Source organism: Rhinolophus sinicus, linkage group LG14 (assembly GCF_036562045.2).
Source record: "Rhinolophus sinicus isolate RSC01 linkage group LG14, ASM3656204v1, whole genome shotgun sequence".
NCBI classification, from domain to species: domain Eukaryota; kingdom Metazoa; phylum Chordata; class Mammalia; order Chiroptera; family Rhinolophidae; genus Rhinolophus; species Rhinolophus sinicus.
The window spans coordinates 13831926-13849505 of NC_133763.1; the positions used below are offsets into that span (position 1 = coordinate 13831926).

The window sequence follows — 17580 nt, forward strand, 5'->3', positions numbered from 1 at the left end:
TTGGCCATCCCTAATTAATGCTACTATTACCAGTAACCCAAAGTGAGAGTTATTATATCATGTTCTTGTTTTTTCTTTTTTGGTTTCTTTTGGATTGTGGGCATTTACAATGGCATCTTCTGATGCCATATTCCAGCTTTGATAGCTACGGATACTGTGTTTCCCCGAAAATAAGACCTAGCCGGACAATCAGCTCTAATAAGTCTTTTGGAGCAAAAATTAACATAAGACCCGGTCTTATATTATATTACATTATATAAGACCCCATCTTATAGTAAAATAAGACCGGGTCTTATCTTTCATTTTGCTCCAAAAGACTCATTAGAGCTGATTGTCCGGCTAGGTCTTACTTTCAGGGAAACACAGTATGTGGTAGATGAACAACTTTTCGAGAGCTAGCCTTTCTTCTAGCTTTGTGATTCTCAGGCTTTTCTTTCTCCACTCTCTTGGGAGATATGGCATATGTGGTTCCCTCTGGCGTGGGGAAGAGCTTCTTTAGGGGGCTTATTAGAATCTACAGAGTAAGAGTGCTTTGAAGAAAAACAGGTGATTCTGCTTTGTTCACCCCCTCCTGAGTTTTGTTTTGGGGAGAGGGTTCATGTTCCCTTACTCTTTGTGGGAACAGGAACAGGATTCCTTTTGGGAAATCAGTTTTTTTTAAGCGTTTTTAAAAAATAAAGTTAACATACAATATTAGTTTCAGGTATACACGGTAGTTATTCAATGTATATATACTTAAAGAAGTGATCACCATAAGTCCAGCAACCAACTGACACTGGAAATCAGTTTTATTTGGCATAAAAAAATTGGTGGTACATGTAGTTCAACTAGACTTTGCCCCTTTTGTCTAAATACCTTTTAAATAAATGAAGCAGAGTGGAGAGTACACTGAGAGGAAGTCAGTTCTTACGGTGCAGATGTAATAAATGTGTGGTTCACTGCTATTTAAAATCACCTCTCTTTTTTTTCTCATTTTATTTTGGAATGAAGTTCCTTTTGTAAGGAAGCCAAGTATGGAAAATGCACAAGCAAATACAACTTTATGCATCTTGAGAATCAGTGTGGTTCTAGCTTTGTAGTATCACTACATTATTCCCTCTAAGCTGTGTGGCGCACATAAGTGAAAATACCTTTGTAATCACCTTCTGATTGTCCACACACTATTGACAGAAAATAAATCGATGGATCTCAGGCATAATTGTAAAGAGAGTAAAGCTTACCTTATCAGCAAAACCCCCTTCCCAGTTAGTTCCCTGCCTTTTTGTTTTTCCCCTTTTCTATTTTTCTCCCCTCTCCTTTGCCCTTTGGTGACTGAGCAAGTGTTGTATTCCTCTCCCTGCCCCCACTTTGGCCTGTCCACACAGGACAGGCTCTGATGTCATTTATACAGTTGTCCTTCTCTTCAGCCTTCCCCTTTTTGGAAATACAAGTGGTGAACTGTCAGGTGGCTGGGCTGCTACTGGGTCTGGGAAACTCCCTTTCCTAACTCAACACGAATATTACTTTAGTTATCTCAAGGTAATACAAATAAAAGAATGCCACACTTAGCACCTTCAAGGTTTAGCCTTGTATAAACTAATAGTTCATAGCCTAGTATTAGTCTACTGGGACATTTGTCACTGTTGAAATAATTGATCTCTAAATTTTGTTTTTTAAAAGTGCTAGTCAGGGGGCTTGGTGATGAAAGTGGAGGAAGTTTGGATCGTGTAGGATGGGCAGAAGTAAAAGCCCACTATTTTAATTAATTTGTTTTCCCTTTAATCACCTCACTCCTTTCTGTGGAGAAGATGGCTGAATGGTTTCTACATAGAATTTAGTTAGCTACCCACCTGTGATTTTACAGATGGTGATAAATATATTCAGTTAACTATAGCCACGAAAAAGTTACAGGAATTCTATACATGAAGAGATATTATCGAGAAACAAATGGGCAGAAGAAAATTCCTTTAACTTGGCATTATTTAATCAGCACTACTTTCATTTCAAAATGGCTTAGCGTGAAATGAATTCTGGGTGATATATGTACATGGGATCCAAATGTATAGTTTTCCCTGCTTGTTTTTGGTCCAATACTTTCTGTATTTCTTACTCTGGTAATTTCCCAAATGGTCCTGTAGGGAAGACAGGGAGGAGGCAAAATCAGTGATTTTGCCAAGACAAACAGTCCCCGTCTGTCCTCTGCGAGGAGGGAAGTAGTTACTGTCCGGTAGGGTATATTTCATGTTCCTTTTACAGGAATGAGAGTTAGGTTATGTGAGGTAACAAGATGTGCCTTGTCACCCCTGAAAGCTACCTGGCATGTGAGGACCCTCATTCCAGGTCTGTGTTATGCAGGCAGCCCAATGCTGCCAGCTCCCCCCGGAATCACATTCGAAAAACTATCAAAGGCTGCTCTACCTTCGGCAGTCCTACGCTTTGTTCTGTTTTTATGAGGGTAGCTTTTCTGTAAGTACAGTTTTCTTGTCCAATAAAGTGTTTGTTTCCATTTTCATATAAAACAAGTTCTTCTGTGCCTGTTTCTTGTTTAACGCATCAACTAAGCATCACTTGTTTTGAAATCTTTCATTGATTTGTGTTCTTATTCACTGGTATTAAAATATTCAGGTGTATTTTATAAACTGAAAATGAGAAAAAAATGTTGCATGCAGTTTTTCAATTTGGTATGGATTGTGCACTTGAATAGATTGGTTCTTATTAGATTCCTGGAAAGTTTTTGGTGGAAGACGTCACATATATTTCTTGCAGTTTGCCTGAATTCCCAAAGAGGGTATTTTGCTATTAGATTGTAGCTTTCTTAAAACTTATTCCTAGAAATCGGTAATTTGTTTCATTAGGTTTGGGAAACGATTTTGGGAGAACACTATCATAACCTAAACATACAGAATGAATATACATTTTTAAAAATTTGAAGTATAGTTTACATATAACATTGTATTAGCTTCAGGTGTACAATATAATGGTTTGATATTTGTATATACTGCAAAATAATCACAATAAATTTAGTTAGCATGTGTCACCATACACTGTTATAAAAATTATTTTCTTGTGATGAGAACTTTTAAGATCTACTCTCTTAGCAACTTTCAAATATGCAATACGGTATTATTACCAATAGTCACCATGCTGAACATTACATTTCCAGGGCTTATTTATATATTTTATACTGGGAATTTGTACATTTTGATCCCCTCCACCCATTTTATCCACCCCCAACCCTCACCTCTGGCAACCACCAATCTGTTCTCTGTATCTATGAGGTCAATTTTTTGTTTTTGTTTTTAGGTTCCACATATAAGTGAGGTTATATGGCATTTCTCTTTCTTGGACTTATTTTACTTAGCATGCCCTCGGAGTTCATCCACATTGTCACAAATGGCAAGATTCCCTTTTTTGTGGCTGGATTATGTTCGCGCGCGCGCGCGTGTGTGTGTGTGTGTGTGTGTGTGTGTGTGTGAGAGAGAGAGAGAGAGAGACATTTTCTGTACTCATCCATTGATGGACACTTCTTTTCATGTCTTGGCTATTGTAAATACGCGGCAGAGAACATGGAGGTGCATGTAATTTTTCGAATTAATGTTTTCGTTTTCTTTAGATAAATACCCAGAACTGGAATTGCTGGATCATAAAGTAGTTCTATTTTTAATTTTTTTGAGGAACCTCCATAGTCTTTTCCATAGTGGCTGCACCAATTTGCAATCCCACCAGGAGTACATAAGGTTTCCCTTTTCTCCACATCCTTGCCAGCACTTCTTATATTTTTGATAATAGCCATTCTGACCAGTGTGAGGTGATATCTCGTTGTAGTTTCATTTGCATTTCCCTGATGATTAGTGATGTTGAGCACATTTTCATTTACCTGTTGGACATGTATGTCTTCTTTGGAAAATTTTCTGTTCAGATCCTCTGCCCATTTTTAAATTGGATAGTTTGTTTGACTATACATTCTGAAATACCTTTGGATATACCCAAAGAAAAGTTGGTTGTTACAACATTAATAACAGAAATATAGCTCACTTTTTCACAAGTGCTTCTAAACTCATGTCTGCTTCTGGGCTCATGTCTGTACCAGTAGAGTGTTATCAGGATTTGAATGAATCTTAACATTTAATTTAATAAAAAGAAAATATTTCAATTTTTTTTTTCCCTTTTCAAGGTAATATGTCAGGTAGTTTAAAAAATAAATTTCTTTTGGGTTGCTACATGCTTTTCAGTATTCTATAATCCTTCCTAAATATTTTTACAAAAAAATTTCAATGTGGGACTAGTTAGGCCTTTCATACATTTTTATAAGAATCATATAAAAATAGATTTCTTTAGGGAATACTAGAATCATGTTTATGTTACTGTTATTGTCTGAATGCACGTAGTAATTATGCATTCATACCCTTTAAAACACAGTCTATTTAATTGTTAAAATAATATAGTATGTGTGTCCTATAGAGGAAATCTACAAAACTTTGAGAAATAATGGAAGGTACAAAAAATGGAGAGTTATACCTTGGAAGGGAAAACTAGACATTATAAAAATGTTTTTCCAAAAACATGAAGTTTTTCCAAATTTAATTTCTACACTTGGTGTGACTGCAGTTGGTCAAGGACAAAGGAGTGGAAGTGAGGGTGAAACTGATCCCCATTACGTGTAGCAGCTCCTTTAGAAAACTTGGCTTGTAGGGGAATCGAGAGGGTGACAATCGGAGGGGCCAAGAGAGTTGGAGATTCTTTGTAGTTTCAAGGGTAAGAGAATCGCAAGCATATCTGAGTGCTGATGCTGAGACCGGGACAGCAGAGGGAGGGAGGGATGTTTGGATTCAGTGGGACTAGGGTGGGGGGAGCTGTGGAGGAGTAGAGGGATTGGCTTCGGGAAGAAAGGGAAATTTGTCTGTTGTGTCTATGAGTGTTTGTTTCTTTTTTTGTCTTGTTCCTTTGTTGCTTTCAGTTTTATATCCCACATATCAGTGAAGTCGAATGGTTCTTGACTTTCTGTCTGACTTATTTCACTTAGCATAATAATCTCAAGATCCATCCATGTTGTCGCAAATGGCACTATTTCATCTTTTCTTATGGCTCAGTAGTATTCCATTATGTATATATACCACATCTTCTTTAGCCAATCATCTATTGAAGGACACATTGGTTGTTGGTTACCAGAGGGTAAGGGGGAAAAGGGGGATATTAGAAGAGGATAAATGGGATCAAATATGTGGTGATGGAAGGAGAACTGACTCTGGGTGGTGAGCACACAATGTGATATATAGAGGATGTATTACAGAAATGTACACATGAATCCTATGTAATATTACTAACCATTGTCATCCCAATAAATTTGAATTAAAGAAAATCATATCCAGTACAAAAAAAAGGGAAATTTGAGGTCTTGTATTTTTTTGTGAAATATGAGGTTGTTGAGAATGAGGGGGTGAATGGGCTGTGAGTATGTTGAAAGTTTGAGGAGAGAAGAGAAGGTTTGAAAATAAGCATTTTGGAGTATGAAAGAGCCATGTCACTAGAAGAAGATTTTTCTTCTCCTCCCCTCTTCCAGCAACTTTCAGATTTTCTGCTGCAAGTATGGGAGAGGCAAGTAATTGAGTTCAGAGTTTGGTTCTTGAGGTGATTCCTCCTTCTGGCCTTGTGTGTTTCAGAATAAATACAACGTCCACCTAGCAAGGTTGCAGCCAAGGCAGTTTGCTCTGGGACATCCCTGTTCAGCTAAAATAGGGTGGTGGAGGGGCTGGTCCAGAAGAGGTTAGGGGCAGCCATGTTTTAATTGCTTTGGGATGCCTAAAACTCACTGTGGGACAATTTTCAAAGTTTTCCACTGATTCTAACTATTTTGGTGTCTTTTAAAAAAAAGTCAGTCTATTTGAAAATGTTTATCTTCTAGTTATTTGGTTGTGGAAAATGAAACAACAAAAAAATTTTTTTCTTAGAATGGAAAAAAAGATGTATTTGAAGTTCATAACTGGTAAAAATAACAAGATGTAAATTTTAGACAAAAAGTAAAAATTAGTATTCTACATGTTGTATATTCGAAACCCATATTTGGAAAAATAATGCAATTAATGTTAGCTACTAATATCGCTTTTTTTTTTTCAGGTAATAGTCTAGTAAGTTTAACCTTTCATTTATTTAGTCTTCATGGACTAATTGAGTACTTCCATTTAGATATGATGAAACTTCGTAGATTTTTAGGTAAGTGATTCTGACCCATTTGATAGTAATGAAATTTACACAAGAAATATATATATATATATATATATATATATATATATATATATATATATATATATATAAAATCAGTTAACTATTGCTCTAAAACAAACCACCCCAAATTTAGTGGCTTAAAATGACACGTATTTATTTAGCTTCTCAGTCTGTGGGGCTGTCGAATGCTGCTTCTAGTCTGGCTGAGCTCATTTATGCGCTGCAGGTGACAACAGGTGAGCTGCATGGTGGCTTTGCAGGCCTTGGCTGGGACTTCAGCTGGAATACAGGGCCTGACCGGGCTGAACGAACTCTACATGGTCCTCTGTTAAATGAAAAGGAGACGGGGGAGTTTGGCACCATAATAGATTCACATTAAAAACAAAGAAAGAAATATTTATTTTACAATAAGCTGAGCTTGTTCAAAGAGTGGTGGCCAGTTTCCCAGAGAGCGCTGGCTCTTGGAGCCCCGGTCTCAGCGTTGGCCGGCCTCATTCTGCCACGTCCTGGCGGCCAGAGCAGGTCAGATGGAAATGAACTGCACCTCTCGGCAGAGAAGTTGCAAAGGCTCAAAGCCATGGGCGGAGGGGCTGGGGGAAAACTGGGACAGTTTGCAGTCAGTCTCTCTCCCATTGGCCACAGCTTTCTGATGAAGATGGCACAGTCTCTGTCCTTTTCTAAATTTTTGAAGGCAAAACTTTAAAAGATTGGGTACATTGCATTTAGGTCTCCTATTTTGATAATAAACTTCAAAGATTATCTTGAATATGTTTAAATGTGCAGGATGATAATTACTTAAGACTGCTCTGCTAGAAAAAAAGTTGTTTTTCACTGAATAAAAAAATGTTAGAAAAACATATTTTAGTATCATGAGGATTCTTTTTATTCTTTTAAGGAAGAAAATATTTTCTTTCCTCTTAAGTACCAAATTAAAATAAATGTATTACCTAGCACTTTTGAGAAACTTTTAATGCTCATTTATTTATAAATTGTCCATAATACTGTACTAATACATAAATTATAAAACATATATAAAAATAGATATTAACAAGAGTATTTAAAAGGCTATTTTAAATGATAGGATCGAAGTAAAGACAGAATTCTGATGCTGTTTCCCTCTCACCAGTGGGTCATAGTTCACCACCTTGGGGTTGGTTCGCTTTACTTGGAAATCACTAGATTTTCATGTTATGCTTCTGAGGCCAGAGGGCAGGTTTGACGACAGCTGGGACAGCCCTACCCCTAATCCTAGTCTACTTTTACGTGATCATGTAACAGACACTGAGCAAAGGAGGCAGGATCAACAAGATCCATCCATACTATTGAGAAATGAATTCCAGATCCAAGACTTACCTCACTGATGATGTACCCATAGGTTCATTTTCTGTACCGCAGTATTTATACTATTTTGAATTTTTGTTCACTGATGAATTTCTAGTACTACTCAGAACAGTACCTGGCACAGTTAATACAGAGAGTGCCCAAAAAATGTGTACACACTTTAAGAAAGGAAAAAACTGTATTAAAATTGTAATACTCAGTATATACCGACAACAGAAGATGAATACAAGTCACGTTTGACTCCTGCAATTACAAGAGGTGCTCAGAGTGGTTACCATCAGCATAATTTTAATACAGTTTTTTCCTTTCTTAAAATGTGTATACATTTTTTTTTGGCACCCTCTGTATTTGTTGAATGAATTGTACTATTTTTATTAAACCAAGAGACTCTTTTTATCTGTTTAATAAAAACTACTTAAGACCGTTTTTTTTAAAAGAGAGTTTTGCAAAATGTTAGATTCACATTTAAAAAGAGAAAGAGAAAACACATTTATTTATAATTTTGAAATGAAGACCTTCTCATTAGTTTCAAACAAGTAATGAGCCAGAATGATATTGATTCTTTAGGTGTACATGTGAGTTATGAGGTGATTATCATCTCTGAATCTGGACAGTTAGCTGGTAGCCACTTGAAAAGCATAAGTGGAGAACTGATAATTTTCACAGTTTTTGTACGTGTACAAGCCTCCCATTTACAGTTAAATTTGGGGTCTTTTTTTCTTTGATGCAGTTATGATTCAAGAAGACTACCACAGTCAGAACCCTTACCACAACGCAGTCCACGCTGCAGATGTTACTCAGGCCATGCACTGTTACTTAAAAGAACCTAAGGTAAGGTGTCGACGTTTCCTGTAGGTGGGAATCCTAAGAAAGCCCCTTTGCTTTACTGCCTAGTGCTTTTCCTTCAGTTAGTGCTGTGACTCCAAATCAGAAGTTCCCTGAACTTCACAAGAATGAGGTGGAGCTGGATTGAGTTTCCAAACGTGGCTACATTTGAAAGCGCAGCAGCTGTGGAATTGGGTGATTGTTGAGCGAGCAGCTGGAGAGGCCAAGTGAGGGCGGATCACACGGAACCTCGGACGCTGTCTCAGGACGTTGGCCATTAAGCTGAGCTCCACGAGGGTGGGAGTAGCACCAGTCCCGCTCGGTGACTGAAGAGGGAGCCACGGAAGGGAAGCAAGAGACTTCAGAAAACTACCCAGGCTGTGGTGTGAAAACAAGTCAGACAAGACGAGAAACATGAGTACCTGTCGGGCTATTTTCAGTGCTCCTTGAAAGAGCATGGTGGCCTAAGCGAGGCAAGCAGCCATGGGGAAGGAGACAGGTGATGCTTTGTGAGGTCTCCTGGGAGTTAGAATGACGGGGTGTGCTGTCCAAAGCACGTGGCGGGATGAGGTAGGGAGAGTAGCTGACAAAGACGGCCTTGGGCAGTTGAGGGGAAGGTGGAAGTCTTGTGAGAGAAAGAATGCAGCAAAAGGAGCAAGTTTAGGCGGTAGGGCTGGTAGAGAAGATGACTTCCGTTTTGAATATGTGAAGTTAAATGTGTTTGTGTGTTACCCAAATGGATAGCTGTCCAATAGAGACTTGAATAAAAGAGTCAAGTATAGGAGAGAGATCAGAGTTGGAGACACAGATTTGGGAATCACCAGCTGTAGATGTTAATGAAAGTCGTATTTGCCCATGGACGTTTCCTACCCCTGGAGGTTCTGAAATGACGTCCGCCTTCTCTTAGCCCTGCTTCTAAACTCTTTGCCGTTGGGATCTTAGTTCCGGCTCAGTGTCAGGAGGGAAAGCAGGCTGACTAAACGACCTTGTGCCAGTTGATGCCAACTTGAGAGTATAGCCATGTGGCTGCCAGTATTCTCATTTTTCAAGAGATTGTGGAATATGTGATAATACCCCAATTTTTACAGTTTACATACATAACTTTTTTAAAAAATCAACTTTGTTGTGATATCATATACAATAATAAAATGCTTACATTTGATGTGTACAAATGTACGCTCCCAAGGGCTTCAATTTTTTAATTAAACTTAAAACAAAAAGCTCTGGGCCAACCTGGGAGAAATTGATAAATAATCACCATACAGCCAGGTAAACGGAGTGGTGGAGGTAAGTGCCATGTTCTGTGGGCCGCAGAGGAGGTTAAGCTGGTCCACGTCTGTGAAGGTTTGTCCCCTCCCACCCCCCACTGGCCACACTCCACTAGGAGCACTGGGTGGGGCCAGAGGGGCAGAGAATGTAAAAGTGGGGACAGCAGGGGAGGAAAATGGGTACAAACGCTGTCTTACCCATGCAGCTCGGGCAGTACTAATTTTAAACAGTTTTGGCCTATGTAGGTCTGGTACCAGTAACTCGTATTCTGAATACTTGTTTGCCTATGCAGCTCTGATAATACTTATTTTAACACTTTTCATCATTCATATATATTCAGTAAACTCTTAGTCAAAGCTTCAATGAAGGATACGGATAAAATCACTAAGCCCTAAAATGCAACAATTGTCTTCTCCCTTATCATAGTTTACATTTAAAAATAGAGTCACTCAAAGTCTTAAGAGTGAATTCTAAATAAAGCTTGAAGATTGTATCTTTACTTCCTGGGTCTTCACATGGCACCACCTTTTCGTGTGTTTTCATTCATTCACTCAGTACATTTTCCCGGTGCTGGGAATTTGGTGGTAAACAGGACAGGAAAGGTCCCAGCCTTTAGAAAACTCACCTTCCAGCAGGGAAGGCGATCATTAAACAAATAGATATAAATAGAACTTTGACATTTACTGTAGTGATTACTGCTGTGAGGAAACCTAACTAGAGGAATGTGCTGGAGTGGATGGCGGGGATTGCAGCCTTAGCCAGAGTGGCCGCAACCCTGTGAACTGAGTGAGTGTCAGAGGAGTCCGCCATGGGAAAATCCAGGTGCAGAGGGAATTGCAAAGAAAAAGGGTTAAATGTCATGTTCAGTGAGAAATCTACTTCCATTTTTTATCTTATGATTTATATGTAAGAGCTAATTCCTAGCTTCTTCTCTCAGTGACAAAGAAATATTCAAAGCCCAAGAAATTATTGGAAATTTAGGGGAAAGTTACTTCTCTCTGTACATGTATCAGCTCTGACTGTAGGATTTATTTGTATGTCCTCAAAGCTGAACTTACATAGATGATAATTTTGTTCCAGTTGAGCCTAGTAGCAACAATGAAAACTGAAGTTTTTCATTGAACACAGGAAAACTCATCACTGGTAGTTTTCTATCTGATTGAAAAAGAACACTGATGATACACATGACACATGTGAAATCTGACTTTCGTAGACATTAAGTGGTTTGCAGTTTCTTCTTCATACAACTTTTGTTTACTGTCAGGTATTACCAGATATAATCACAGGAACGGAAATAACATTTCCCTTTAATTTACTTAAAATTTTTGTGTTAATGTCATTGACATCCTTGTCTTTGTTATAAAGCTTTTATAGTTTTCTGATGAAAGATACTACTTTACAAGCAGAAGTGTTGCATTATTATTCAGAAATTTTTTTTTTTGCAGTCATGATTTGTTTTCAAACTTAGAACTTACTTTCCCTTCACAGAACTTTTAAATATTCAGTTGTTTCTTCTCATGTTTCTATTTTTAATGGTTCGCTCTTTAATCTACTTAAAGTTGTTTGATGTCATGTATAATCATACATTAATTTTTTAAAAATAAGTAATTCTGGGTTATTGGATTGTCCCACGATGGTACATTCTTCTGCCACTTCCCCTCTGTTTAAGTTATAAAAATACGAGTATAACACTTTTATAATTTGCTTTATAAAACCCATTAAGATATCGACAGCCATCCCCACACATTTATATGTCGGGGAACGAGGAGGTTACTTTATGAGCAGGACGCTGCATTTCGTATGCCTTCTGTTCCTCTTGATTAGTAAGCAGTGCTTTTAAAAAGCTGTCTTTTTAAAACTGCTTTTGCATATCCTAAAGAGGAAATGATTTTCTTCACCATCTTCTCCCCGTTCATTGAGCTTCTCCATATACCAGTTATAGGTAATACAAAAAGAAATAACACGCATTATCTGCCTTCAAACAGTTTATCATTTCGAGGGAATTCAAACCCTTAGTGATTTTTTTTTTCCCCAGCCTGAGATGAACTTGACACAGGGCGTGGAAAAAGATACATTCTGGCATAGCAAGAAAATATTAGAATTTGAATCAAAATGTGTTTTTTTAAAATGCTCATATTCAAGAATTCTTCAGTTTTCATCTTTGTTTTATCATGTGCAATATATGTTAGTTGAGTAGCATAATCTATAAATATACCTATATTGCTGGTGTATGTGAAAAGTTTTTACTGCGAGGGCGCGGATCATACAAATTTAGAGAGTGCTGCCCTAATGTAAAGCTAAATAAAAGTGTGCTGTGCCGAGTATTTATGGCAGGACATGTGAAGTGCTGTAGGAACACAAACCAGTCATCTGCTGGGGAAGGACCTGGAGGCAGAGGACGGGGGAGGGTGTTCAGTGGGTTTGGGCCTTAGAAGATGAGCAGGACTTGGCCAGAACATGAAGAGAGAGGTGATATGTGACAGGCAGGTGATGTACTCAAGGTGATTGTTTCTGTCATTAAAACCATCAGGTAATAAACTTCTTTATTTTGATTACTTTATCAGATAATGATTATTGAGAGTAATATTTAAAAGATGCTTTTTCTGACCTGGTTACACTATTTACACTGTTCTGAATGTATCTTCTGGGAGAGGATTTTATTATAGACTTGACATAAACTTCTGCTCCATGACTACTTAGTGGCTTCCTTAAATTAGGATCTCAGAGATAACCTTGCACTTTAGATTCTTAATTGAAATCCAGGAACCATTTTGTTGAGCAATTGTTGGACTTAACACAATGATTTTTTTTTAAGCCTTATAGGTCTTCTCTGTTTGGTAGTGGCTACAGTAATAAAAATCCGCACACCTGTGTGTGTTGTTTTAAAGCCATTCTCTCTCAAAAAGATGGTTTGTACTTGACCTGCCATTTGAGTTAAGCTCGTTTCAGAGGAAGCAGTGTAAGGTGGGGTCCGTGGACTCTCTGTGGGCAAGGACAGTGGCTGCTTCCCCAGTGTCGTGAGACCCGCACCAGGCAGGCCCTCAGGGGCCTTACTGAACAGTCTGAGCAACACAGAGCGGGAGGAGATGTTGACGCTATGATGTGGGCCTGTTCCAAACGGTTGTAGTGGTACAGAATTGATTTCAGATATGTCTGTAATTAGATCCTGTTGTCAATTCTAGCTTGCCAGTTCTGTAACTCCTTGGGACATCTTGCTGAGCTTAATTGCAGCTGCCACTCATGATCTGGACCATCCAGGTGTCAATCAACCTTTCCTTATTAAAACTAACCATTACTTGGCAACTTTATACAAGGTTAGTGTAATTTCATCATCAAAATTTAATAGTCTTGCTTTCTAGAAAATGTTATATGCTTTTAAGAAAGTGAAAGTGGTAAACAAATGCTCATTGAAGGTTAGGATTTAACCAGGTTGATATTACTTCTAAATTCTTTTTTTTCCACCCCAAACAATTCTTTATGTTCAGAAAGAGGCTTACCATTAAATAACTCAGATATGCCCTTTCTTGTAGAATACCTCAGTACTGGAAAATCACCACTGGAGATCTGCAGTGGGATTATTGAGAGAATCCGGTTTATTCTCACATATGCCATTAGAAAGCAGGTAGGTTGGATTAAGACAAATTTTATTTCCTGTGAACTATGAAAATTAAGTTGGCAAAACAATTTTAAAAGTTTTAAAAATTACATTATTTAGGTGTTACACAGTTTTCAACTTTTCTTAAATTTAGTGGGTAAATTATTTTATTTTACAAATTTATATCAAAATTGTAGTAATTTGAACTTATTCTACAGTGTAGTCAGTGGTATTTTGTAGTGAATTACTATGAAGGATTATTCCATAGATTTGAGTACTATAAAATTCACTCCAAATACACCATGGCTCAGTCATAGATTATTGTTTATTTATATCTATACCGTGTTTCCCCAAAAATAAGACTTAGCCGGACAATCAGCTGTAATGTGTCTTTTGGAGCTGATGTAAGACCCGGGTCTTATATTAATTTTTGCTCCAAAAGACGCATTAGAGCTCATTGTCCAGCTAGGTCTTATTTTCAGGGAAACACGGTAGTATTACATATTTCCATTTATGCTAATTTGAATAAAACCTTAAGTTGTGAGTATAAATTAGATAGGAAGTAAACATTCTATATAATAAATAGACTCGTTAAAATCTGTTTCAGGCAGTTTTCAAAACTGAAAAGTAAAAAGAATGCTCTTTATAGCCTCAACAGGATAGTCCTGGAGTCACTTCTGGATAAAATAATGATGGAAAGAACAGAAAACACTAATTTTTTTTTTTAGAATAGATTATTTAATGTTAAGTAGGCCATTTGAAAGCCTAATAAAAAGCATTAATGTAACTGAACCCAATATTATGGTGGTCGTTAACAAATTCCTATGTCATTGGTCCACAAACAAAAGCTTTTAAAAATGAATGCCTCACTGAGAGAAAGATGTACTTAATAAAACCATGTAAGTGGATATAAACCATCTAATTCTAAAAAAAGGTGAGGCATAAAAATGTTTGGGTATTAACTTTTAAGTTACTGTCATTGTTCTTTCCTTTTTCCCTTCCATGATTTAAAATAACTTTATAAAAAAAAATTAAGTGTTTTATGTAATGGGCATAAGAAAAAAGCTGGACTTTATTTTTTATTTTTTTAAATCTTTATTCATGGATACCATTTGGAGTTATGACAATACTTCTGGTAAGTAAAATTGTTTCTTGCTGTAGTACAAATATAAAAATTGCTTAAACTGTACAGTGTTTGCATATATAAATTGTTTTTCTTGATTAAGATAGATTAAAATGTTTGCTTTGTTACTCCCTTTTCACCATGTTTTGCATTTGATTAACCCCATTGAATTCTCAGATTTAATACAAATAAAAACTGAAAACCAGGAACACTACACAGTAGCATTCCTTTATATTTTATTTAGGGTTTCAGTTAATATTCAGTATTGTAAGTGTTTTACTCCATTGACAGCTCTTTCTGATCATTATACACCGATAATGTTTGCTACAGACTAATGAAACAAGAGGCAGGAATTTTTGTAAACGTTTATTTCTCTTGTTATTTGACTTGAGACGGTTTTTAAAATTTCATGTATTTGTTATTTACATTAACATGTTTCCTTTTCCCTTCCAGAAAATTTGGATAGTCTTATAGATAACTGATTGATTCCGGAATATACATATACAGCTATTCAACTACATATACAACTTTGTACAATATTCAACTATACGTATAGTTGAATCTAAATTTTATTAGACCATTTGGTGGAATTCATCAGGATTTAATCAGGCCTCTTAGTCAAAATGTCTGCAGGAGTCAGTTGTTGAATGTGCTCTTCTTCCTCTATGGGAACCTTCCTTCTGCCTTTCAGATCTCAGGCACCAAAAAACAAACCAAAGATGTTTACCCTCAGCACATCCTAGCAAAGAATTATATAGCAATCCTATATAGATTTTTTTTTTTTAAGGCAAATAATTCCACCTTGGCTGACAAAATAAATGCACTCTTTTGGGAATGTTTGCATATTGGTATTTTCCTACATACTGTCTTTTAGTTTTGATTATTTTAGTAGTTTTTTAATGCATTCTTTAAAATTCATTTTTTGTCATAGGTTAAAAGTTGAATGGCAATTAGAATATATTACGGCTCTGTAAAGCTTTCTGAGTATTAAGTTTAAGGAAAAAGAATCAAGAAGTAACTGTTTAAGTGAAAGTCTTGTGTTTTCTCTTTCATTTTTCTAATTCCAGGCAACAAATGGAGACTCAGATAGGTGCTTTGATACTAGCCACAGACATCAGTCGCCAAAATGAGTATCTGTCGTTGTTTAGGTCCCATTTGGATAGAGGAGACTTATGCCTAAAAGATGCCAGACATAGGCATTTGGTTTTACAGGTAAAATGGAACTTGGAAAGATTGTATTTCTAGGGCAAATCATGTGACTAGTAGAATAAAAATGAAATATTCCAGTGTAGTTTCCAGAGTGGTTAAATCTTGACAGAAAGCTATGCAGTTTCCTTCCATTCATAAAATACTTTCTAGAAGGAGAACTTGTTCCCTAGGAAAACACTTTTGTATTTCTCATACTGGAGATTTCTAACAAAAACAGCTTTTGCAAGATTAGGGTCCCAGTCGACTCATAGCATTTTATTTTAATAAGTTCTCATATTAAAAAATGAAAGAATTGGATGATTTATTTATGGCTTACGAGTATGGTTAATCCAGTCCCGTGCTTGGCTCTTTGGTATTATCAAGCATGTACAATTAAGTTAGCAGCCTTTCAGCATTCCTGCAAAAATGATTGGTAGATCTAATAGTTTTATAAAATTAATATAAAAACTGAATTTTCTGTTGCAATATTGTTTTAAGTGTTCTTTTTACCACTTTAAGAGTATATTACCACTTTAAGAGTACAATTGAAATTTTACTTTCTTTCTTAAAACAATTTTAATGTTTTGTTTGCTAGATGGCTTTGAAATGTGCTGATATTTGTAACCCATGTCGGACCTGGGAATTAAGCAAGCAGTGGAGTGAGAAAGTAACCGAGGAATTCTTCCATCAAGGCAAGTTCCAGTATTGAGTGATACTTAATCGATTCAGTTCATTTATTAGCATCATATAAATGAAATAACTCGGACATTTACAGGACTTTGATATTTTCAGTGACAGTTTATAGTAGATGCACACATAAGCAGTAATGTACGAATTGAGCAGCTGTGTTGAAATGACCAGTTCTCTTTTGAAACCATCAGGTGTGTCTGTGTTCACTTGTGAGTAGTCATAGGTCAGGTTGGAAATTGTCCTGAACAGAAAGATTTCCCTGACCTTGCTCCTTCCTTGTTCTGTGCGGAGGTCATGGCTGTCTGAACGTGAAAGACATTTTCATGGTTTAAAGACAGAAACCAGATCGTCACTTCACGCATGTTCCTTTTAGAAATCTAAGTTTTAAATTAAAATCCTGACAGAGTTACAGTCTTGGGGTGACACCTAGTAAAAGCTTTCCACCTACTCCATTTAGAATAGGGTATTAGCTTGGCTACCTTTTCCGTGTTTGAGTAAGTTAAAGAACTCATTTAGAAGCTGTCCTCTTAGGATTAAGGATGTTATGTTGTTCCTAAGGGATTTACAGGTAAGATAAAGACTTTACTTACATATTTAACCAATAGGTGTGTGCCACGTTAATAATTCTCTGTTTTTATAACTTCTAGGAGATATAGAAAAGAAGTATCATTTAGGTGTGAGCCCACTCTGTGATCGTCACAGCGAATCGATTGCCAACATCCAGATTGGTAACTATACAGACTTAGATGTGGGCTGGTTAGAAAAATGCTGCTGGTTTTAATTTTATCAAGAAGAGAGATACACATTTGAAATACAAATATTAAAATTATGCTGATTTCTATTTTTTAAATAATTAAAAATTTTACTCTTCTTTTTCCCTTTTTTTTTTGCCCTTATAATTTATTTTCATATGATCGTAGGTCCTAAAAAGCATAATTTTTGCAGAGCTAATAGCAGTCACTTTGTGTTCTAAAACTGAAAGAATTCATTATTTGCCCACGTGGAAGCCTCCTTTGCGTATTTCTGGGGCTGCCATTGAAAATGAAAACGGTGACCCCTGAGCACGATTATAATGTGGACAGTTGGCACTATTGCTGACTTCTCTTTTATCGCGGCCTGTCTATTAGGTCCAATTCCTCCACATCTTGCACAGGCCTCTTGTAACTAGCCTTGAATTGTCCCTTTAGTCTTCTCCCCAACAACTTCCCCTTATTCCTACAGCACCTTGGGCCCCTTTAGTGTTCCCCAAATTCACAGGAGCTTCTTCACTCTTTACCTTGCTGGCCCTTCCCATCCGCATGACATACTCCTTGAAGCTTCACCTCAAATGCCGTGTCCTCCAGAAGCC

At 36.9% G+C, this 17580-nt stretch overlaps 1 protein-coding gene across 11 annotated transcripts in view; it reads left to right on the forward strand.

The window, feature by feature from the left end:
• The window catches only part of PDE7A (phosphodiesterase 7A), a 97491-nt gene that overhangs the window by 64122 nt on the left and 15789 nt on the right, over positions 1–17580 (forward strand). For 9 of the 11 annotated variants that reach the window (XR_012491762.1, XR_012491763.1, XR_012491764.1 and 6 more), the window contains exons 6-12: positions 6094–6189; positions 8273–8373; positions 12819–12950; positions 13167–13258; positions 15422–15566; positions 16138–16234; positions 16880–16960. Coding sequence is in view for 3 of the 11 variants with exons in the window: in XM_019710689.2 (XP_019566248.1) it covers positions 6094–6189; positions 8273–8373; positions 12819–12950; positions 13167–13258; positions 15422–15566; positions 16138–16234; positions 16880–16960 (744 nt within the window). In the remaining 8 variants the exon portion in view is untranslated. The remainder of the gene's footprint in view (positions 1–6093; positions 6190–8272; positions 8374–12818; positions 12951–13166; positions 13259–15421; positions 15567–16137; positions 16235–16879; positions 16961–17580) is intronic. The other 2 variants (XR_002135769.2, XM_074318928.1) reach the window with 1 other exon arrangement.